Below are 23,597 nucleotides of genomic sequence, written 5' to 3'. Positions count from 1 at the left end.
ATGTCATCCCCATTCTCTCTCTCTACCCCTTTCCAGTCTGCAACTTCAATAAAGGGCCACTAGAGCCCAAAAAAATCTTAAAAAAAAATAAATAAAAAAAAAAAAATAAAGATGTTCTTGCCTATTTGAAGCGAAGTCTGCGGCTCCCGTTTCGTCAAAGTCCCGGGCCAGTCCCCTCAGCCTCTGGTCTGTCATCAAACGGTGGACACAGCCCCGAGGCCGGTTTTAGGGGGGGGCAGGGGTGGGCTATGCTCACCCAAACCGGCGTCTCCATCCCGGCCAGAGCGGAGAGCGGATGGCGGTGCGCCGCAGGCTCTAAAGCCCCGGCTACGCCGTCTACAGCGTAGGCTACGCAGGCTACGGCGTAGGCTACGGCGTAGGCTACGCCGTCTACGCCGTCTACGCCGTAGGCTAGGCTAGGTCAAAATATGTGTTAAAACATTGTAGATTTTTAAAGCAATTAGATTATTTTATGTGTTTCTAACAACATATTTTAGTATAAGAGAACAATTGTGGCTAATTAGGGACTACAGTTCTTAATAGCCAGGGTTCCTTTTAAGAGACTTTAAGGCTGATGGAAACTTACTGGAGGCCTTGTCAGGGCGGCCTGGCAGACCTTTCTAGCCACAATCGCCCTGGATTAATGAAAACAAGACTCTTTGCTCCCACTAGCCCCCCCGTCCCCTCATGACACCGGTAGACCTGTATTATACCGAGCTGAGAACATCAAGGACAATGTCGGAGCAGTAGATCTGGGGCGTGGTTCACAGACTTACTGACTCACACAAACACGCACACACATGTTCACAGTAACAAACACACCTCCCCCATTATTCAATACCTTCCCTGGCTCCCCCCGTATCGCCGCTCCTACACAGTAAACCAGGTTGAAGCGCAGCGCCAGGAGGCTGCAGCGCTCACTTAGGTGGCCCCCTCCACCTTCCACATATGCTAGCATGATGTTGTTAAATTGTTTGAGTATGCTGTGGTATTTTTGGGCACCTTCATACTGTGTGTTACACAGCGTGAAGATCTCTTTTTCCCCTCCTCTTTCCCGGCTAATGATAAGGGTGGCGCTTATTCATGGCTGCAGCCCCAGGGACCTGTCTACCCATGTCCTATGTTATCGTTTGTTTTGTTTTTTTCTGTTCTCTTGAATGGGCTTAACTGGAAACATATTTTGTTGTCGGGACGCTGGCTCAATGACAAGTAAAGTGTCTACTACTAAAAAACCATTACAGTAGGACGGAGAAACCAGTTTATTCAAGCTAACACATGAGATCAGAAAGTATCAGATCAGACAAAAGATGCACCTATCACTGTTTTTTACCTTCTTTGCAGCACTCAGGGAGGTGGAACCTTCAAATCATCCACCAACAGAAGAGAAGTCTGAACCAAAAATGTCTGAAAGGTTGCATCCGCAACAATGTAAAAGTAAATAAAACAAATGAAAAATGCAGATGATGATAATATATACTGTATATACATACATATACATACTAGACTAAATCAAATAGTTAATTAACTAAACCATGTTGTACGATATAGTAAATCTGCACCCATGTGTGTTTTATCTGGTGTCTGAAAACAATCAGGGAAACCTGGACTTTTCCAGGTTAAACTCAGCATTAAGTCCCTGAAAGTAAAACAATAAATACAATTTTACATCTGAAAGTTCTGAGTTGATGAATCAGTTTGGTTTATCATTTTTTGATTAAAAAAAACAAATAGTCAAAAACATGCAAATTAAGCTTGGAGTTCCTGTAATTCAGCAGAAATCAGGACACTAATTGAGGTGTTTACAGGTGATTGACAGCTTCGAACCTACATTTGTTTAACAGCTTTGACAACCAGTGGATTCAACTGTTTACTGTTTTAATTCACTGAATTCACTGAACTGAAAATATGATCTGTTGTGAACATGAACTCTGTACTTCGGGATGTTTCAGGAGGAAAACTGCCTCAGTTTTACTTGAATATTAGATTCATGTTTTCTCCCTCAGATCTGAGTAAAATCCTGGAATGAAGACTGAAGAAAACACTTTGTTAGAACATCAGAAGTTTTATTTCTTCCTAAATATTCAGGTAATTGACCATCTTCAACAGATTTACACATCAAGAACATCTGATCTGCAGATCTGCTAATTTTTCTGTTCAGGTTCATGAAGCTGAAGAAAAATAATGTGATCAAAACATAAATACACATTTTTAGAGCACAGAGAAATTTAGAGTTTCAGGTTGATAAAATGAAATAGCTTCAAAGATCCCATAAATGAAGAGAATTAAGAGAGTGAAACCTGCAAAAAAACAACGGGTATAATTCAATTCAATTCAATTTTATTTATATAGCGTCTAATACAACAAAAGTTGTCTCTAGATGCTTTCCAGAGACCCAGAACATGACCCCCGAGCAATTATTACATAAACAATGGCAGGTAAAAACTACCCTAGTGGGAGAAAAACCTTAAGCCAAACAGTGGCAAGGAAAAACTCCCCTTTAGGAGGGAAGAAACCTTGAGCAGGACCAGGCTCATAAGGGGGGACACTCCTGCCGAGGGCCAGACTGGGGATCAGGGACGGCAACAGCACAGCAGGCAGGTGGAAGCAGCAGCGGGATGACCAGGGGTGGGGACCGCAGGCCAGCACGCAGCTCCCAAAGCTCCGGCCCAGGTTGGGGTGCAGGGTCGGGGAAAGGTTGAGAAGGGGCAGGGCCAGGTAACAACAATGTTCCTCTACAATCAGAGTTTGAGACATCGATCTCTGAACAGTGAAGAAACATCACAACAATCAACACTGACCTATAAAGATGATGAAAAAAAAAAAAATTATTTGAGTTTACAGAACTCAGCTGAGGCTCCAGGACCGTAGTTAATCCTGACTCCAGCGTAGAGCGGCTGAGTGAAGATGGTCTGGACTCTGTGGAGGAGGGTCATGGTTTCAGAGACGCTGTAGAAGGACAGAACACCTGCTCTGTGATCCAGGTAAACTCCTATTCTGGAGCTCAGAGGACCTGAGATGGAGGTTCTGATGTTGTCGTACCAAAATAAATATCTGTCTGAGGAAGAATGTAGTGACCAAGATTTGTCATTATATCCAAATACACTTTCCTTCCACCCTGTTCTTCTGATATTCTTGTATGAAACTGCTACATCAACTACACCTGCTTTCTTCTCCACCTCCCAGTAATGACGTCCAGTCAGACTCTCTCTACTCAGGACCTGTGGATGTTCAGTGAATCTGTCTGGATGACTAGAATAAGACTGACGTTTCTTCATAAAAGTCCCATTTCTGTTCTCCTCTGACAGTAACAGCTGTGTGTTTACTGTGTTTGGATCCAGAGTGATTTCACATGAATATTTCAAAAATCCAGCTCTGCTCTTTGGTTCTGATTGTGAATCTGACAGTAAAACATCCACCTCAGTGATGGTCAGTGAGATGTTTGTCCATGTGTCTCTCAGGATGTCCTGTAGTTGACCTCTGACCTCTGACACAGCTGCTGTCACATCCTCAAAGTACCTGAGAGGACGGATGCTGATGCTGGAGGAGTGTGTGGACTGACTGAGTGGTGACAGTGAGAGATAGTTGTGGAGAAACTGGTTGTGGTCCTCAATGTCTGAGAGCTGCTTCATCTCAGCGTCTCTCCTCTTCAGGTCAGTGATCTCCTGCAGCAGCTTCTCCTCAAGCTCTCTGACTCTCCTCACTTCAGTTTTCTGCTGGGATCTGATCTGCTGCTTCACATCAGAGCTTCTTTTCTGGAGGAGAGAGATCAGCTCAGTGAAGATCTCCTCACTGTTCTCCACTGTTTTATCAGCAGACTTTTTGATGGCCTCCACCTCCTGCTGAAGCAGCTTCACATCTTTCTCTCTGTCCTGGATCTCCTGCTGGATTTGTTGTCGACTCAGCTCCATCTCTCTCTGCCTCTCAGTCCTTAAAGCTGCAACTGTGTTATGGCCTTTATGTTCATCCACAGAGCAGAGATAACAGATACACTTCTGATCAGCACGACAGAACATCTTCATCACCTCACCATGACGGGGGCAGATGTTGTCCTGCAGGTTCTTGGAGGGATCCACCAGCTTGTGTTTCTTGAATGTAGATGAATCATGATGAGGTTGAAGGTGTTTCTCGCAGTAAGAGGCCAGACAGACTAAACAGGACTTGATGGCTTTCAGTTTTCTTCCAGAGCAGAAATCACAAGCCACATCTTCAGGTCCAGCATAGCAGTGACCAGCAGGAGCAGCTTGGAGTCCAGTCTTCTTCAGCTGCTCCACTACGGATGCTAACATGGTGTTTTTCACCAGCACAGGCCTCGGTTTGAACGTCTGTCTACACTGAGGACAGCTGGGGAGTTTCCTCTCCTTTTCTCCATCCCAGAAGGTTTTAATACAGTTCATACAGTAACTGTGTCCACAGGGAATAGTCACTGGATGCTTTAAAAGATCCAAACAGATTGAACAACAAAAGGTTTCTTGGTCCAGCTGATCTCCTTTCTGCGCCATTTCTCCTCTCTATAACTGAGACTGAAGTTTTTACTTCCTCAAACGTGGAACTAGTCTCAGCTCTGATGTACAAATCTCGTGTCTGTGCAGAGTAGGAGGCTGTCAGCTCTCAGTGTTCAGCTGGTGTTGTTCAGACCCGCCTTCAAGTTGCAGATCTGCAGGGGAGGGAACAAGGAAACACTGGTCAGACTGGATCTGAGAGCAGAAAGAAGAGGGAGGTTCAACAGGATCAGATTCCAGGAAGAGGACAAACTCTGGATTTAACCCTTTTACATCAGACATCAAGTTAAATTTCACATGAAAAGAGACTTCATGCAGCGTTTACAGATGAAACAAGATGAACTCTGGGATTTTCATTAAAGTCTACTTTTACATTTTGTTTAGCAGATTCAGTTTAATGTTCACATGAAAGTAATTTGTTCAGACTGAAACACGCAGGGCAGCTTTTTTTTGCCTCTATATAATTAGATCAAACAACCTTCCTCACTTTTTTTCCTGAGTGAAGCCGTGTTCAGGAGTTCTGATCCACTGGTTCTTCTTTTTAGATGTTTCCACAAAGTTTGTTTTCCCAGTAAACTTTTATTTAATAAATGAACTAATAAAACCCATCGCACAGAAACGTTCATATGACAGCTCTTCAAGTCATTCCTGGATGTCTAATTGTGGCCTGAAGGTGCAGACTGTTATGTCCATTTATGATGTCACGTATTAAGCTATTTTGAGGGCAAATGTGATCTTTGTGGATGTCTTTTCTACATCAAATTCAAACTCGTTTCAGACTTTACTGCTTCTAGTTGCTATGTAAAGGCTAACAGTGGTCCCATGTTGTTCCCGTTCATGTTTCTATTGCTGCGTTTGATTTTCTCACCAGCAGATGGTAACTGGAAATACATACAAAGAAGTTATACATATCAGCCTAAAACCTACTGTCGAGACAAATGAAGCTGCAGTCAAATTTACTGGTTCAGGAAACTGGTTCCTACCTTTTGGACTCGAAACTACTGTCAGTTTTACAATAAATCACAATCAAATCCTGACTTGTTTTTTCTCATCTTTATTGCAAACATGTTGTGTCCAGTTGAGAAATTTTACTAAGCTGCTACTTTTAAAACAGCAGGCAGAATAATCCTCAATTAATTTTAAAATATTAAATAATAATTTTAAAAAACCGTGATAAAATACAATAAAGAATTTACTGGGATTTACTTTCTGACAGCTGGATGTTGCACAAAGCTGAGCGGATGTTTACTTCCGCAGGACAGAAACGCCTCAGCCAATGGCTGCTACGTAGTGATGACGCAATCCCTCGGCCAATGGCGTTCACTGTATTTTCTTGCTCTTCAGTTTAGTCAAAGATACTCAATACAGAAGATAATGCATTACCGTTTCTGCCAATGGTATGAAATGGTATACACTTCCTGTCTCCTAAGTGGGCGTGGTCGCCCCTCTCCCCACATCGTTTTGGAAGTGTTGTGAACGAGATACAGTACAACTTTAATATTTGCGCCTTATTTTGCCGCTCGTTTTTTTTTTTTAAATCTGCTACTTTAATGTCTATCAACCCAGTACAAGATCATCAGATCAGTCTAATATTCTTTTTTCCCCTTCCAAAAAGACTTCAATAATAACAATAACAGTATTATTAAGCAAAGAAGCAAGTTTTATATTAATTTGATATTTCAGTTTATTCGATGGAAAACGACTTTGGCAGTTCTGCAGAGACCGACGACGTTGAATCTCTGAATCAGCACCAGAGAGGAGAGCTATGAGAGCCAAATCTCGCGAGAGTGTGTTGCTTAGACCAGTGGTCCTCAACCTTTTTTCAGTGATGTACTCCCTGTGAAATATTTTTTCAGCCAAGTACCCCCTAAGCAGCGCAAAGCACTTTTGGTTGTAAAAAAAAGACCTAAAACAGAGCACTGTGCCATCAGTAACTGAAAATTAAACATAACAATATTGCTGCTACGCTTCAACCACGACTCCATTGTTGGTCCAAGTGATTGACAGGGGAAGCCAGGTGGCATTTGACAGGTTAGGTGGAACCATCCTGGTGTGGGGGATACTCTGCGGTTTTAGGATAATAAGTTGAATAGCCTACTCCTGAAGATAAAATTCATTTTATGAATTTAGACTTAAATTTTCCTCAATTATTTATGAAATAATTATTTTTAAAGGATTTTTGCATGGATGCTACTTTTTAAATGTATATTTTAAAATCTCACGTACCCCCTGGAGTGTCTTCACGTACCCCCAGGGGTACGCGTACCCCCATTTGAGAACCACTGGCTTAGACAGAGACAGGTCTCAAACAAAGTTAATTTTCTCCTAGTCTGTCGGTCTGAAAATTGCCATTTTGGTGTCAGAATGTTCAGAAGGTATGTGGCTTTTGAAAAATGTTACTCATATTTACTTAGGTTACTATGGGGCGAAGGAATTGGTAATAATCTGTGCTCACGTTCACTTTTCCCATAGGACTCAATAGACTCAGGACCTGCTGTTTCTCCTAAAGGGGCGGGGCAGTGGGGAAACCCACGTGACACAGATACAGGAAACTGAACCATAGTGGGGTGTCTCCATGGATGTATTAAATAATTGGAATGAAATTAGGCTATTAGAACAAGAACATTCGTTCACACAAAACCCTGCTACCTTTAATACTATTACTCAAAAACGGATTCTATATGACAACTTTTGTACTAGTAAAGCTGAGGCAGCTATGACTAGAACAAAGTATCACTATTATGAGTTTGGCAATAAAACAAGCAAGTTACTTGCATGGCAGATTAAAAAGGAAGACTCAGAAAAATATATTAAGTGTATTAAAGCAGAGGATGATGGATGTTTAGAAGAACCTAAAGATATTAATTTAGAATTTAAAAGATATTATCAAAAATTGTATAAGTCTGAACTTGATATTGAAAATTCAAAAATAAAACAATTTCTGGATAAAATATCCCTCCCTAAGATTGACACAATTGACAAAGATCTTCTGGATGCTGGAATATCTGAGGAGGAGGTTCTTTGTGCTATTAACTCATTACAGAACAATAAGGCACCTGGACCAGACGGATTCCCAATTGAATATTACAAAACATTTTCAAAAAAACTCCTGGCCCCTCTTACTAATATAATTAAGGAAGCATTAGATAATCAAGTGCTGCCACAGTCACTGGACGTTGCAACAATAATATTACTGCCTAAACAAGGTAAAGACAAGCAGAAATGTGGCTCCTATAGACCTCTCAGCTTGCTTAATTCAGATTATAAAATTTTATCTAAAATAATTGCTTTAAGACTAGAGAAAGTCATTCCTAAAATAATCCATCCAGATCAAACTGGATTTGTCAAAAACAGACAGGGAGCAGATAATGTGCGCAGATTGTTTCACATAATAGATGCTGCACAGAAACGACAACAGCCAATGTTAATTGTGTCTATGGATGCTGAGAAGGCGTTTGACAGAATAGAACCATATTCTCTTTTGCAGACCCTTAGGACTATGCATTTTGGTGATAGATTTATAGAATATATAAAAACACTTTTCAATGCCCCTAAGGCCCAGATTGCAACCAATGGATTTCTGTCAGACGTCTTCTCGCTTTCTAGAGGATGCAGGCAGGGATGTCCCAGCTCACCTGGGTTGTTCGCACTTGCTATTGAACCCTTAGCCATTGCCTTTTGCTCCAACCCATCCATTACTGGTATATCATTTGGTGCAGATGAGCACAAATTAGCTCTCTATGCGGATGATCTTTTATTATTTTTAACAAACCCAATTAATTCTCTCTCCCAAATATTCAGGTGCCTTAAGGATTATAGTTTTGTATCTGGTTACAAAATACATTTTTCAAAAAGTGAGGCTTTCCTTAATGTAGCGCACAGTGATACTCGTATTATTTCTGGATCCTTAAAATGTTGCCCCAGTGGTTTTAAATACCTGGGTATTAGGGCAAGGGCAAGGGCAAGGGCAAATGTATTTATATAGCACAATTCAACACAAGGTAATTCAAAGTGCTTTACATTGACATTAAAAGCGGCAAGACATAATAACAAATAGGTATTAATATATGTGACTCCCCTAATAAAGTGTATTTAGAAAATTATGTAAAGCTCAGAACTCCAGAGGTGGATGGATTTACCATTGTCATTAATTGGAAGAGTCAGCACAATCAAAATGAGCGTATTACCTAAATTCATTTATTTATTTCATTGTATTCCTTTCAAAATCCCCATAGATTTTTTCAAACATATTAACAAAGCTATATCCTCATATCTATGGAAAAAGAAAACCCCAAGGGTTAAACTTCTTACCCTTCAGGCTCCATATGCTAAAGGTGGATTAAATCTTCCAAATTTTAGATTGTACTACCAAGCATCTCAGGCTCGTCCACTGTGGATTTGGCTGCACTCAAACAACAGTGATTTGAGATGGGCCTCAATAGAGAAAAATGAAATTAAAACTATCCCATTAACGTCTATCCCCTACTTGGGCTCCATGAAGAAACTGGCTAAGATCACAACAAATTCAATTATTTCTAGCACATTTGGCGCATGGCAGGACTCTCACACATTATTGAACTTAAATACATGTTTACTTTTGAATACTCCTCTTATCAACAATCCTAACATTTCAAGTCATATTGCTGACAGAACTCTACAAATTTGGACTGAGAAAGGTATCAAAACAATTGATCATTTATATATTAATGATTTATTTGCCAGCTTTTCTCAACTATCTGAATTATTTGACTTATCAACACATAATTTGTTTAAGTATTTTCAAATAAGAGACTGGATCAAAAATCAATCGCTTGACACATTCCCCAATAAACCTGTAACATCTCCATTGGAAAAGCAATTGCTTGATAACAAAATCACATCTATAAAAGGAATAACATCTGTAATCTATAATATTCTTATCAATAACCTACCACTATATCACAGACTTCCAATGAAACAAAAATGGGAAGCAGACCTGGAATGCTCATATGAGGACAAGGATTGATACACTATTTTAGAAAAAACACACACTATGTTAATATCCACCAAACACAGACAAATTCAATTCAATATTTTACATCAAATTTACTACACTCCCTACAAATTAAATAAATGTAATAGTGCGGTCTCTGCCATGTGCCAAAGATGCAAAATAAATACTGGAAATCTGCTCCATATGCTCTGGAACTGTCCGATTATAGATGCTTTCTGGAAATACGTCATCAAAACAATTTCTGACATTTTAAAATCCCATATTCTTGATCCTAAAGTTTGGATACTGGGAGATATGAGTTCATTAAATATGACCTATCATAAAAAGTATTTCATTCTGCTTGCAGGCACCGCAGCAAAAAATTGTATTTTAAAAAACTGGAAATCGGAAAACCCCCCAGGACCCAAACAGTGGATCAATGAAATATGGATCATATTGTACTCCAGAAAAAATATTGTATTCCGTTAGAAAAAAACCCAGAGACTTTGACCTTATTTGGGGACCTTTTTTGGATTGTTTGCTTTTAATGGACTAATGATCTGAATCTACCATGTTAATGAATGTGTTTACACAGGACTTGATTATTTAATTTATTATTCATTTTTGTTCTAGTATTGATAGACATATGTAAAATTATTTTGAATGATGTAATCTATTGACCATATGAGGGAGGGAAGGGGAGAGGGGTGTGTTGTTGTTTTTTATTTTTACTTACATTTTTTATTTTTTATTTAATATTTTTTTAATTTTTATTTATTTAATTTTTTTATTATATATATATATTTTTTTTTTATTATTATTATTATTTATTTTTTTTGGTTTAATTAATGTTATGAAAAGTAAAAAAAAAAAAAAGGGTGAGAGATATTGATAATTATATTGTTATTGTAAATATTATTTCTTTTTTTTGCTATGCCCTCAATAAACATATCTATACAAAGAATTATTGGATAGGAGACAGGAAAATGGCCGCCGTTCATTTCAATGTAAATTGGTCACCTAGCGCATAAGCCGAAAAAAGTTCCGGACTTCCGGGTTTACTTCCGCGTTAAGGGGCCCATAGAGCATGCGCAGTAGAGTCACCTCCCATGATGCTCTGGGGCAATGACGCAAGTATTAATATAATATGTATTAATATAATATATTAATTAATGTATATTATTACATGTATAGTATTACATATATTATTAATGTACTATTAATATAATATAATTATATAATATATATTAATATAATACATCCATGGAGTGCACGGACACAGCCGTGACGTCACGCCCAGAAAGAGACTTTTCTTTGACTTTTCTGGCCGTTAGAAAACATTTTTGACGGATATAAAGTCCATGACTTAAAAATATAGAATACAAAGATTAGTAATTGACGGTGATTACAGCTGGAGGTGTCCTATGAACAGTTTTAGAGGCTTCTCTTTTACTATTGCGGTCTATGGAAAAAAAGCTTTTTGGGCCCCATGGGATTTTTTGTTGCAGTACCGCGGTTGGCCACTGGGAAAAATCGGCGTGCCTTCTGAGTGGGAGACCGGGGGGCTGGGTGTCTCCTATAAAACGTCTCTGGTTGATTTTTTAAAATTTTTATTTTGCCTTTACTTTACAGGGTAAAACTATTTAATTGAAGAAAAACGAGAAAATGTGAATTATTTAAATATTATAAAATATGTTCATACTACTTACTACTGATGGTTCACAATCCTTTTACTGAACAGTCTTGCATTTTAAAAGCTACAAAATGTACAAAAAAGAAATACAATTACTAACAAACAGTATGTTCCCTTATTTAATATCCATACATGAAATCTTTGACTTAAAATGGTACATTGTGTCCTTGACAATCTTTGCCTTGTATCCTGAAATTAAATAACGTATATCATAATATGTGACCTTGTATCACAAAATAACACTGAATCGTGTGAAACTTTGCTTTACATTCCTGACTAAGCATGAGTCATCTACCAAAATGCAATAAGCTGAAAACACAACACTTAACTGCAACTTGTATGCTCCGTGAACTACAACGAAATATACATTTACATTACAAAACGCTCATACCAACCTTGTTCCTCCATCAACCAGGTGCTAAGTAGCCGTTTCCAGTTCACGATTAAACTTTAATAATAGCCTTTTCCCCGTTTTCCCCGTGTAACACATGGACTGCGGCGCCGCTGCTGAAACATCTTCTTCAGTCGACTTGTGCATTTCAAAATAAAAGCCTTGGCTGCCTTACTGCTGCAGCAGAATAATAAACACTTATTAACTAATTTACAATAAAGAAAATATTAGTACGATCATTTACAACAACTACTACTAATAATAATACTAATAATGAAAAATACTTACTCCCCCTGCATCAAGGGGGGGTACAGGACCCTGGTAAACAGCATTCTTGTCTGTGGGGAGGATAATGACATCATCCTCAACACAGACAAGACCAAAGAAATAATAATGGACTTCAGCAGGGACTCTCCCCTGCTAAAGGCTCTTTCTTCTTTAAATGTGTTTCCCCCCCTTTCTCTAAAGATCCAACAACAACAAAATCAGAATCAGGTTTATTGGCCAAGTCAGGTCTGACAAGACAGGGAATTTGACTCTGGTTATTATTGCTCACTGTACAATAAATAGATAAATGACAGCTCTTATTAACATATATACAATTTTTTAAAAAAAGTGAAAGGTGCAGCAGTATGAAGTAGTCATGGTTATTGAAAGGTGCATTGTTACAGCATATAATTGTGGTTATTATTATTATTATTATTATTATTATTATTATTATTATTATTGTTATTATTATTATTATTATTATTATTATTATTATTATTATTATTATTATTGCACAGTGGTTGATTACTCTGAAACTCTATGAGTGATGAGAGTTCATCAGAGCAACAGCTCGGGGGAAGAAACTGTCTCTGACTCCCTGCTCATCTCTTGAGGTGGCCCCTGGCCCTCCCACCTGGCTGATTGGGGTCCCAGGATCCAGAAGTCCCCTGTATTCCTCTTTATATACACTTTTACATATTAGAAATAACTGTAAAATAATAGCAAAATGTACTATGCAGAGAAAAGGCGTTTAATTATATTTAAAAAAAAGGAACCAACGTTTTTTTTTTTAATTTTTATCCCTATTTTTTTTTTTTTAATGCCCCAAAATGATGCTTTTTTTTTTTTTAATTATACATTTTAACAGACTCTACCAACAAAACGGCCTGCAAACACGTTATATCCGTGTTGCGTTCTTCTGTTACGTCATTCGTTTGTTTGCTGTGTTCTGCAGTTTGTTTAAATAAAGTTTATTTTAAAAAAATACGTCGACTGCTTCCGGGTTTCCTGAAGTTCACGTTGTTGTTGTTAGCTTTAGCATCCGGTGCTAGGACGAACATACATTTGGAGCTTAAATTATATGGACAGAGCATGGAAAGGGTACGTGAGTTCAAGTAATTGGGACTGTGGTTTGATGAGAAATGTATTTGGAGAAATCATGTTAAACAGGTAGAAACAAAATGTAAAAAAGTGCTGAATCTCATGAGGGCAGTGTGTGGATATGAATGGGGAGCGGATAAACAATCATTAATGAGCATCTACAGAGCCCTGATACGGTCTAGTCTGGACTATGCTTGTATGGTATATGAAGTTGCAGCTGAGAGTGTCTTGGAAAAGCTAGATAGAGTGAAGTTCAGCTCTAAGACTGAGTATTGGTGCAGCTAAAACAACTAGTGCTCTACTGGTAGAAGCAGAGGAACTACCATTAAGTCTAAGACGGATAATCAGAATCAGAATCAGCATCAGAATCATCTTTATTGGCCAGGTTCGAACATTGTCCAACAAGGAATTTGACTCTGGTAATTTCGCTCTTTGGTGATAAAATAGAATAAACAATAAAACAAATGTGGAATTTCTATGATACAGAATAAACAGTATAAACATTTAAGGTGCAGCAGTTTGAGGTAGAGAGAGAAAGAAAAGAAAAAGAAAAAGGGACAGTTCTGAATAAAAATAAACATAACCTATTTACAATTTTACAGGGCAATTATACAAAACAAAAAGATTATACAAATTATACAAAGAAATGCACAGTGAGAGGTGCAGCTGAGTGAGGCAGACATGGTTGTCAAGGAAGGTGCTAGATGATTTTTGCACGTGATTGGTTACTCTGAGACTCTATTATTTGTGGTAGTTCATCAGAGCAACCGCTTGGGGGAAGAAACTGTCCCTGTGTCTGGAGGTTCTGGCGTACAGAGCTCTATAGCGCCGTCCAGAGGGGAGGAGTTGGAACAGGCTGTGTCCTGGGTGTGAGGGGTCTGCAGAGATTTGACCTGCCCGTTTCCTGGTCCTGGACCGGTACAGGTCGTCGATAGATGGGAGGTTAGTCCCAACTATCCTCTCTGCAGACCTGATGGTCCGTTGCAGTCTGTGCCTGTCTAGTTTGGTGGCTGATCCAAACCAGACAGTGATGGAAGAGCAGAGAACAGACTGGATTATGGCAGAGTAGAAGGTGATTCTGCTGTGGCATGTTAAACTTCCTGAGCTGCCGCAGGAACTACAACCTCTGCTGCGCCTTCTTCCTGACGGAGTTGATGTGGGTGGTCCACTTCAGGTCCCGGGAGATGGTGGACCACAGGAACCTGAAGGAGTCTGAGGTGGAGACAGTGCTGTTGAGGATGGTGAGGGGGGGGGGAGTGGCGGCGGGTTTTTCCTGAAGTCCACCGTCATCTCCACAGTCTTGAGCGGGTTCAGCTCCATAAAGCTGTCATTACACTATTGGGTGAAACTACAGGGGTAAGGAGAAGAACAACCGGCAAGAAAAATACTTATGGATTGTTGGGAGTATTCACAGCAGCGTAAAGGTAAAGGTTGGAGTATTAACAATATTGCAGAAGAATATAGTCTAAACCATTTGGACTTTGGACCAAACATAGTTTGGAGTAGTTTTCCTCCTTGGCTCCTCCCAGTGCCCAATGTAGATTTACAACTTGTAGCAGAGGAGAGAATGGATTGACATGAATGTACAGGACTGTCTCAGAAAATTAGAATATTGTGATTTTCTGTAATGCAATTACAAAAACAAAAATTTCATACATTCTGGATTCATTACAAATCAACTGAAATATTGCAAGCCTTTTATTATTTTAATATTGCTGATTATGGCTTACAGTTTAAGATTAAGATTCCCATAATATTCAAATTTTTTGAGATAGGATATTTGAGTTTTCTTAAGCTTGTTACCGGAATGTAACAATGGGATTGTTTATGTTGTACTGTGAGTTATGTGGAGTGTTTAATAATATATTATTAATATATTAGTAATAATAATAATATGTTGTTTAAAGGGTGAAAAGGATAAAGTCCATGAATGATTATTGTTTATTATCATTCATTTGATATGGCATGGTGATGAGAGGCAGAGAAGCCTGTGTATGTATGTATGTGTGTATATATATGTGTATATTTATATGTGTGCATGTATGTGTAGGTATGTTTAGGTATGTGTGTATGTGTATATATGGATACAGTATGTAGCCTATGTATTTGTGTATGTGTATGTTTACAGTATGTATATATATATGTGTATATATATATATATATATATATATATATATATATATATATATATGTATATAATATATATATTTATATATTTATATATATTTTTTTATTTTAGACAAAGGGGTGAGAGCTAATAAGCTATGCTTCTTCTCACTCCTTTTCGAAAATATGTAATTTATTTTCTGTGCTTTATTATTTTGCTTCCTGGTAATTGGCATATTCGGAATAAACAGTACAAACAAACAAACAAATAAAGTTCCCTGTGAGTAAGGGTAATACTCAACCGTCCAGTTTGTATAATTAAGGAAGATAAAATTTACTGAAACATGGAACAGCTGTATTTAACGTCAAAGCCTGTGTCTGATAAATGTGAAGAGTGTGATGTCATAGAGAGTGTTGAGCATGTGCTTCTTAAATGTGGCAAGTATGAGGTTGAAAGTATCGAGCCTGTGAGAACAGGCTCGATATTTGGAGGTCTGAAATGGTGCAGAAAGGAGTTTAGCTGGGTAAAGAAACCTTTTCATGCATGAAGTCTCTTTTTCATCTGAAATTTAACTTGATGTCTGATATAAAAGTGTTAAATCCAGTTTGTCCTCTTCCTGGAATCTGATCCTGATGAACCTCCCTCTTCTTCCTGCCCTCAGATCCAGTCTGACCAGTGTTTGCTTGTTCCCTCTCCTGCAGATCTGCAACTTGAAGACGGGTCTGCACAACATGAGGTGAACACTGAGAGCTGACAGCCTCCTACTCTGCACAGACACGTGATTTGTAGATCAGAGCTGAGACTAGTTCCACGTTTGACTTCAGTCTCAGTTATAGAGAGGACAAATGGCGCAGAAAGGAGTTCAGCTGGATAAAGAAACCTTTTCTTGTTCGATCTGTTTGGATCTTTTAAAGCATCCGGTGACTATTCCCTGTGGACACAGTTACTGTATGAACTGTATTAAAACCTACTGGGATGGAGAAAAGGAGAAGACAATCCCCAGCTGTCCTCAATGTAGACAGATGTTCAAACCAAGACCTGTGCTGGTGAAAAACACCATGTTAGCAGCTTTAGTGGAGCAGATGAAGAAGACTGGACCCCAAGCTGCTCCTCCTGATCACTGCTATGCTGGACCTGAAGATGTGGTCTGTGATTTCTGCTCTGGAAGAAAACGGAAAGCCATCAAGTCCTGTTTAGTCTGTCTGGCCTCTTACTGCGAGAAACACCTTCAACCTCATCATGATGTGGCTCCATTAAAGAAACACAAGCTGGTGGATCCCTCCAAGAACCTGCAGGACAACATCTGCCCCCGTCATGATGAGGTGATGAAGATGTTCTGTCGTACTGATCAGAAGTGTATCTGTTATCTCTGCTCTGTGGATGAACATAAAGGCCACGACACAGTCTCAGCTGCAGCAGAAAGGACTGAGAGGCAGAGAGAGATGGAGGAGAGTCGACAACAAATCCAGCAGGAGATCCAGGACAGAAAGAAAGATGTGAAGCTGCTTCAGCAGGAGGTGGAGGCCATCAATAAGTCTGCTGATAAAACAGTGGAGAACAGTGAGGAGATCTTCACTGAGCTGATCTCTGTCCTCCAGAAAAGAAGCTCTGACGTGAAGCAGCAGATCAGATCCCAGCAGGAAACTGAAGTGAGGAGAGTCAGAGAGCTGGAGGAGAAGCTGCAGCAGGAGATCACTGACCTGAAGAGGAGAGACGCTAAGATGAAGCAGCTCACAGATACCGAGGACCACAACCAGTTTCTCCACAACTACCCCTCACTGTCACCACTCAGTGCGTCCACACACTCATCCAGCATCAGCATCCGTCCTCTCAGGTACTTTCAGGATGTGACAGCGGCTGTGTCAGAGGTCAGAGGTCGACTACAGGACATCCTGAGAGACACATGGACAAACATCTCACTGACCATCACTGAGGTGGATGTTTTACTGTCAGATTCACAATCGGATACAAAGAGCAGAGCTGGATTTTTGAAATATTCATGTGAAATCACTTTGGATCCAAACACAGTAAACACACAGCTGTTACTGTCAGAGGAAAACACAAAGGTGACTTTTATGGAGAAACATCAGTCTTATTCTTATCATCCAGACAGATTCAGTGAACGTCCTCAGGCCCTGGGTAGAGAGAGTCTGACTGGACGTCATTACTGGGAGGTGGAGAAGAAAGATGAGATTGTTTTTATAGCAGTTTCATACAAGAATATCAGCAGATCAGGGGGGTGGAAGGAAAGTAGATTTGGATTAAATGAAAAATCTTGGTCACTACATTGTTACTCAGATAGATATGAATTTGGTCACAACAGCATCAGAACCTCCGTCTCAGGTCCTCTGAGCTCCAGAATAGGAGTTTACCTGGATCACAGAGCAGGTGTTCTGTCCTTCTACAGCGTCTCTGAAACCATGACCCTCCTCCACAGAGTCCAGACCACCTTCACTCAGCCGCTCTACGCTGGAGTTTGGATTTACGGTCCCGGAGCCTCAGCTGAGTTCTGTAAACTCAAATAAACTTGTTTTCTTTTCATGTTTTCATCTCAGTTTTTATTGATTTTTTTTTTCTTTTCTTCTGAGATTCTTCTGAACGTTTCAAACTCTGATGGATGGAGGGACATTTTTGTTCTATCAGTTGATGTTTTGTTTTTATTTCCTCTTTTGGAGGTGGAAGTCGTTATTTTGTAGTTTCACCTGGGAAATATGATATGTAAAATATTATGTGTAAAAAAAACACAAAACAGAAAAAAACGACAATACAAAAGGTTTACCATACCAACTTTTTTGTAATACGGGGTTGTGTGTTGTAGTGATGGGAGGATGACCAAGGAGTGTATTGACACGCCACACTAACTGTGTCGGTCACTCAACAGTGACCCCTGCAGGAGTTATAAAATCATTGCAGGTAAACAAAATAAAAATAAAATGGAAAAGCTTTCATGCTGCACACCCAACATCACCCTCAGAAATATTTATTCACTAGTCCAGAAAATATGATCTCATTGTATTATTTCATTTGTTCAATTTGTTTGCTGACTTAAGTTGTTTATGAGAAGAGTTAAAAAAAATCAGAGTTAAAATGTTTTATTTATGTATGGAATTTTGTTAACTTAAGTGTTAGATCATACAAAATAAAAGACTAAAATTGATTGATGTATGCATTTTTATTGAGGAACAAAAGTTTTTTTAAATGTGTCAGTAGGAGCCATATTCATTTTTGTATTATTTCATGTAAGTTTGCTGTTGGGGAAACCCAACACAGATGTTTCTGAGTTGGAACCAATCACGGTGAGGCGGCTTTCAGCTTTTATGCTCTCCACCTGTAGAACAAACTCCCAGAATGCATCAGGGCTCCTGAAAGTCTGTTGCTTGTAGTCAAGGTTATAAAACCTTTTTATTTACTGCTTGTTGTGCCATAAAGGGGGTGCTGGTTCAGTTATTAAAGATATAATAATTAATAAAGAAGATTAGTTATCAAAATGAATCAATCAAAACGGGGAACCACCTGACTTATCAGGAAAATAATAACAGAACAGCAAAATCAGTCTCAAAGTATCTGTTATTCCATACGTGCCAGCCTGTTTCCAGGGGTGGCGTTACAGAACAACAGTGAAGGAAGGAGTCCGAACACAGACCTTTGCAACCAGCAGCTGTGACAAATGTGTATAAAATAAACAGAAACAACTTCAAATGAATCAGAATTTATTTACATAAAGAGTGGCTCTTTTCCCTGCTGTCCTTGTCTCCGATAATGTAGCATTTGTAGCTCAAATTCACTGTCCTTATTGTCCGCGACTGACCTCCATCCTGCCCCTTTTTGACACCTGTAAGGGCAATAAACTGCAAAGCCCGCTGGGCTTTGGAGTCATTCCTTAACTTCTTATGTTTTAAGGCCATGCCATGTGTAGGAAATCGAGGCTGGTCTCAGAGTGAGGCCTCAGAGCTGGGCCTTAAAGTTGAAATTAGAGCTTTCCATGTTCACATAGGACTGTGGCCCAAAACTGCTACATTTCATTAATCTCCCATAATGCACTGCAACCTTTATTTATTCCAACTCACTTGTTTAATTCTTTTTAACCGATATATGTCTTAAATTACTGCTTTTAAAAAGTTTTTATTTTATTTTTAGTGTTTTCAGGCGATTAAAATCAATTGTGAGATTAATTCAGATCTGTAATTAATTAAGCATCTCTTTTTAAATTGCACCTAAAAATTGCTGAGAAAAGCCCTCAACTTAAGGTGTTTTCCTTTATATTCATTACATTATTGTGGAAGATCAAAACATTGATTATATAACAAAAAAAGTGGCTATATAAAGTCATTATTATTTTATGTTGTATTATTATTATGTTATTTTATTTTTATAACAGACTTGAACAGATACAGTCCTAGCCAATTACATCCACTTGACAAGAACATCCGTTTTTTTTTTTTTTATTATTCTGAATCACACGAGCATTACAGTAGCATAACATAAGCATACAACATTATATCTATACTGCGGTCCATTTTTCTTTTTTTTCTTTTTCTCGCAAACAGAAAAAACAACAAAAACATAAAAAAGGGGTGTTTTCATTAAGATCAAGAGAAAAAAAAAACTTTATGTAAAGACAAATGGGTAAATAAAATGCATCTCAAACAAAAGCAGGGCATATCAGGGAAATATAACTTTTCCAATCTTCCCAGATTGCTTCAAATTTGGATTGTTGCAGCCTCAAAGAGAACGTTATCCTCTCCATTACAAAGATATCGTAAATTATGTCGTACCAATCATCTAATGAAGGAGCATCTGGCTTAAGCCACTTCTTGGTAATAGCGTTTCGCGCAGCTACACTTAGCAAACCAAACAGGTATCTTGATTCCACAACCATAGATACAGAGTGCGCAAACCCAAAAAGAAGTTCGTCCCAGTTAAAAGCAACATCTGACCCAAAAATCCTCACTAACTCTGAATGGATTTTATGCTGTGGCTCTATAAATAGCTAACATCTTAGCTGCTAACATTAGCTGTGGCTTTCACATGCTCCTCCATTTTCACCTCTCTTCTCTGCTACCCCCCCATGCCTGTCCAGCTACAATGGGAGTCTACCAGCGTATCCTAAACAAGCCCACACACAGTGACAGCCAATCAATGCCCACTTCAAGGTAGGACTGACCATTGTTTTCCACCCACAACTCAGCACAAGAAGCCGACCGCACAAACACAGATTTCACAATAAAGGTAACTTGCAAGCAGAAAGAGTAAAGTTAGAGATTAAAAAATAGATTAAATGATAAAAAAAACATAATGCGCTAAATAAGCCTGTAATTAATTAATCGCAATTAACAAGTTCATTTGACACCCCTAATGAAAACATGAAGAGGAAACACATCTATTTGAGTTTACAGTTTACAGAACTCAGCTGAGGCTCCAGGATAGTTAATCCAAACTCCAGTGTAGAGCGGCTGAGTGAAGGTGGTCTGGACTCTGTGGAGGAGGGTCATGGTTTCAGAGACGCTGTAGAAGGACAGAACACCTGCTCTGTGATCCAGGTAAACTCCTATTCTGGAGGTCTGAGGACCTGAGATGGAGGTTCTGATGCCGTTGTAACAGAGTTCATAACTGGCTGAGTCACAACATAGTGACCAAGATTTGTCATTAAATCCAAATCCACTTTCCTTCCACTTCCCTGATCTGGTGATATTCTTGTACGCGACTGCTATATCAACTACATTTTCTTTCTTCTCCACCTCCCAGTAATGACGTCCAGTCAGACTCTCTCTACTCAGGACCTGATGAACATTAATGAATCTGTCCGGATGACTAGAATAAGACTGATGTTGGTCCATCAAAGTCACCTTTCTGTTCTCCTCTGACAGTAACAGCTGTGTGTTTACTGTGTTTGGATCCAGAGTGATTTCACATGAATATTTCAAAAATCCAGCTCTGCTCTTTGTTTCTGATTGTGAATCTGACAGTAAAACATCCACATCAGTGATGGTCAGTGAGATGTTTGTCCACATGTCTCTCAGGATGTCCTGTAGTTGACCTCTGACCTCTGACACAGCTGCTGTCACATCCTTAAAGTAGCTGAGAGGACGGATGCTGATGCTGGAGAAGTGTGTGGACTCACTGAGTGGTGACAGTGAGAGGTAGTTGTGGAGAAACTGGTTTTGGTCCTCGGTGTCTGAGAGCTGCTTCATCTCAGCGTCTCTCCTCTTCAGGTCAGTGATCTCCTGCTGCAGCTTCTCCTGAAGCTCTCTGACTCTCCTCACTTCAGTTTCCTGCTGGGATCTGATCTGCTGCTTCACATCAGAGCTTCTTTTCTGGAGGAGAGAGATCAGCTCAGTGAAGATCTCCTCACTGTCCTCCACTGTTTTATCAGCAGACTGATTGATGGCCTCCACCTCCTGCTGAAGCAGCTTCACATCTTTCTCTCTGTCCTGGATCTTCTGCTGGATTTGTTGTCGACTCACCTCCATCTTTCTCTGCCTCTCAGTCCTTTCTGCTGCAGCTGAGACTGTGTTCTTGGAGGCATCCACCAGCTTGTGTTTCTTTAATACAGACACATCATGATGAGGTTGAAGGTGATTCTCGCAGTAAGAGGCCAGACAGACTAAACAGGACTTGATGGCTTTCAGTTTTCTTCCAGAGCAGAAATCACAGGCCACATCTTCAGGTCCAGCATAGCAGTGATCAGCAGGAGCAGCTTGGAGTCCAGTCTTCTTCAGCTGCTCCACTACAGCTGCTAACATGGTGTTTTTCACCAACTCAGGTCTCTGTGTGAACTTCCGTCTACACTGAGGACAGCTGGGGATTTTCTTCTCCCTTTCTCCATCCCAGAAAGTTTTAATACAGTTCATACAGTAAGTGTGTCCACAGGGAATAGTCACCGGATGCTTTAAAAGATCCAAACAGATCGAACAAGAAAAGGTTTCTTGGTAAAGCTGATGTCCTTTCTGCGCCATTTCACCTCTCGATAAGTTAGACAGTTTTACTTCCTCAAACTTCAAACTCGTCTGAGCTCAGATCTACAAATCTCGTGTCTGTGCAGAGTAGGAGGGTGTCAGCTCTCAGTGTTCAGCTGGTGTTGTTCAGACCTGCCTTCAACTGCAGATCTGCAGGGGAGGGAACCAGGAAACACGTGGTCAGACACGATCTGCTGGTTTGAGAGCAGAAAGAAGAGGGAGGTTCATCAGCATCAGATTCCAGGAAGAGGACAAACTCTGGATTTAACCCTTTTATAACAGACAACATTCAGAAGTAAATGTCTTTTTACCTCAACTATTATTTTAGCAAAAATAATAATGAAAAAAAAAAATTTAGGTTTCCTTTTAGATGGATGAATTATTTGATAGTTTATAATTCTTATAAATTTCACATAAACTTAATTTACAGATGAAACCAGATGAACTCTGGGATTTTCATGAAAGTCTACATTTACATTTTAACGTTCACATGAAAGTAATTTGTTCAGACTGATACACGCAGGACTTTAATGCATCCCAGCAGTTTTTTTCCGCAGGATTTTTTATTTAGTCTCAGTCCACCTTAAAAGGGACCCCAAGGTCAATAATAAATCCACCGTCTGGAACCCGGTTGCTTTTAGAATAGATTTTAAAATGTTATTGTTTTTAAAGCTCTTAATCGACTCGTCCCCGAGTTCATCAATACCTACAACCCTGCCGGGTCATTGAGATCCCCCAATCAGCTGCTGCTGGTCGCCCCCAAAACATGACTGGGATGACTGGGAAAAAGATGACAGAGCCTTTACGGCGGCGGCTCCTAGACTCTGGAATAACCTGCCGTTTCACATTCGATCTGCACGACCACTTGAGGTTTTTATATCAGCGTTAAAAACACACTTTTGTACAAACAAACTACTTATAAATAGTAGTTTTTGGTGGTTTGTCTTTCTTTTCATTGTTTGGACATAAAACAAAAACATTATTCCGACATTTAGGACAGACAACAGATGTAAGATATATGCATACATGATGTATCGGATGTGAATGTCTAATGCTGAATGTCAATAAGAAGAAATTAAAAAAAAAGAAATAAAAACACACTTTTTCTCCCTGGCTTTTGATTAGTTTAAAAAGAAATTCAAACGGATATTTCATTGTATTCTTGTATTTTGTACCCGTGTTATTCTATTTATTTTATCTTTGTAATATATACCATTTATTTAGGTGTTTTTTTAACTGTACAGCAGGTTGTGCCACAAAAGGGGGTGCTAGTTCACTTATTAATAATTGTTTCGGTCTTACTATAGTAATTAATAAAGAAGATGACTTATCAAAATGAATGAATCAAAATGGGGCACCACCTGACTTATCAGAAAAATAATAACTTAACAGCTAAATCAGTCTCAAGGTAACTGTTATTCCTTACGTGTTCTCCAGATCCAGCAAAGTGGATGTAGCAGTAGACAAATTATAAAATAAACAAACACACTTAAACTAATAATAACAGTTGTGACGGGATCAGCGGTCCGGCTCACAACGTAAAAATAAGCTGGTTAAATGTGTTAACTTTGTTTCTCTGCCCAGACACAAAACAGGCTCTTACGTGGATCT

General features: G+C 39.2%; 3 protein-coding genes across 3 annotated transcripts; 1 reads left to right on the top strand and 2 right to left on the bottom strand.

Moving 5' to 3' along the window:
• Positions 1–2,671: 2,671 nt before the first annotated feature.
• LOC133452404 (tripartite motif-containing protein 16-like) lies at positions 2,672–11,694 on the bottom strand. The gene is made up of 2 exons (XM_061731677.1): positions 11,560–11,694; positions 2,672–4,654 (listed from the first exon to the last, which is right to left on the bottom strand). The coding sequence occupies exon 2, from the start codon at positions 4,497–4,499 to the stop codon at positions 2,826–2,828; it is 1,674 nt and encodes a 557-aa protein (XP_061587661.1). The 5' UTR covers positions 4,500–4,654; positions 11,560–11,694; the 3' UTR covers positions 2,672–2,825.
• A 1,134-nt stretch (positions 11,695–12,828) lies between these two features.
• LOC133452403 (E3 ubiquitin/ISG15 ligase TRIM25-like) lies at positions 12,829–18,326 on the top strand. The gene is made up of 2 exons (XM_061731676.1): positions 12,829–12,923; positions 15,732–18,326. Exon 2 carries the CDS (start codon positions 15,876–15,878, stop codon positions 17,553–17,555), a length of 1,680 nt encoding a protein of 559 aa, XP_061587660.1. The 5' UTR covers positions 12,829–12,923; positions 15,732–15,875; the 3' UTR covers positions 17,556–18,326.
• Positions 18,327–19,364: 1,038 nt separating this feature from the next.
• On the bottom strand, positions 19,365–22,117 carry LOC133452185 (tripartite motif-containing protein 16-like). The gene has a single exon (XM_061731407.1). The coding sequence runs from the start codon at positions 21,984–21,986 to the stop codon at positions 20,421–20,423; it is 1,566 nt and encodes a 521-aa protein (XP_061587391.1). The 5' UTR covers positions 21,987–22,117; the 3' UTR covers positions 19,365–20,420.
• Positions 22,118–23,597: the final 1,480 nt, after the last annotated feature.

The sequence above is a fragment of the Cololabis saira genome, chromosome 10 (genome assembly GCF_033807715.1).
Source record: "Cololabis saira isolate AMF1-May2022 chromosome 10, fColSai1.1, whole genome shotgun sequence".
Classification (NCBI taxonomy): Eukaryota; Metazoa; Chordata; class Actinopteri; order Beloniformes; family Belonidae; genus Cololabis; species Cololabis saira.
The sequence above is the reverse complement of the archived record's forward strand: the minus strand, read 5'-3'. Positions and strand labels throughout refer to the sequence as shown.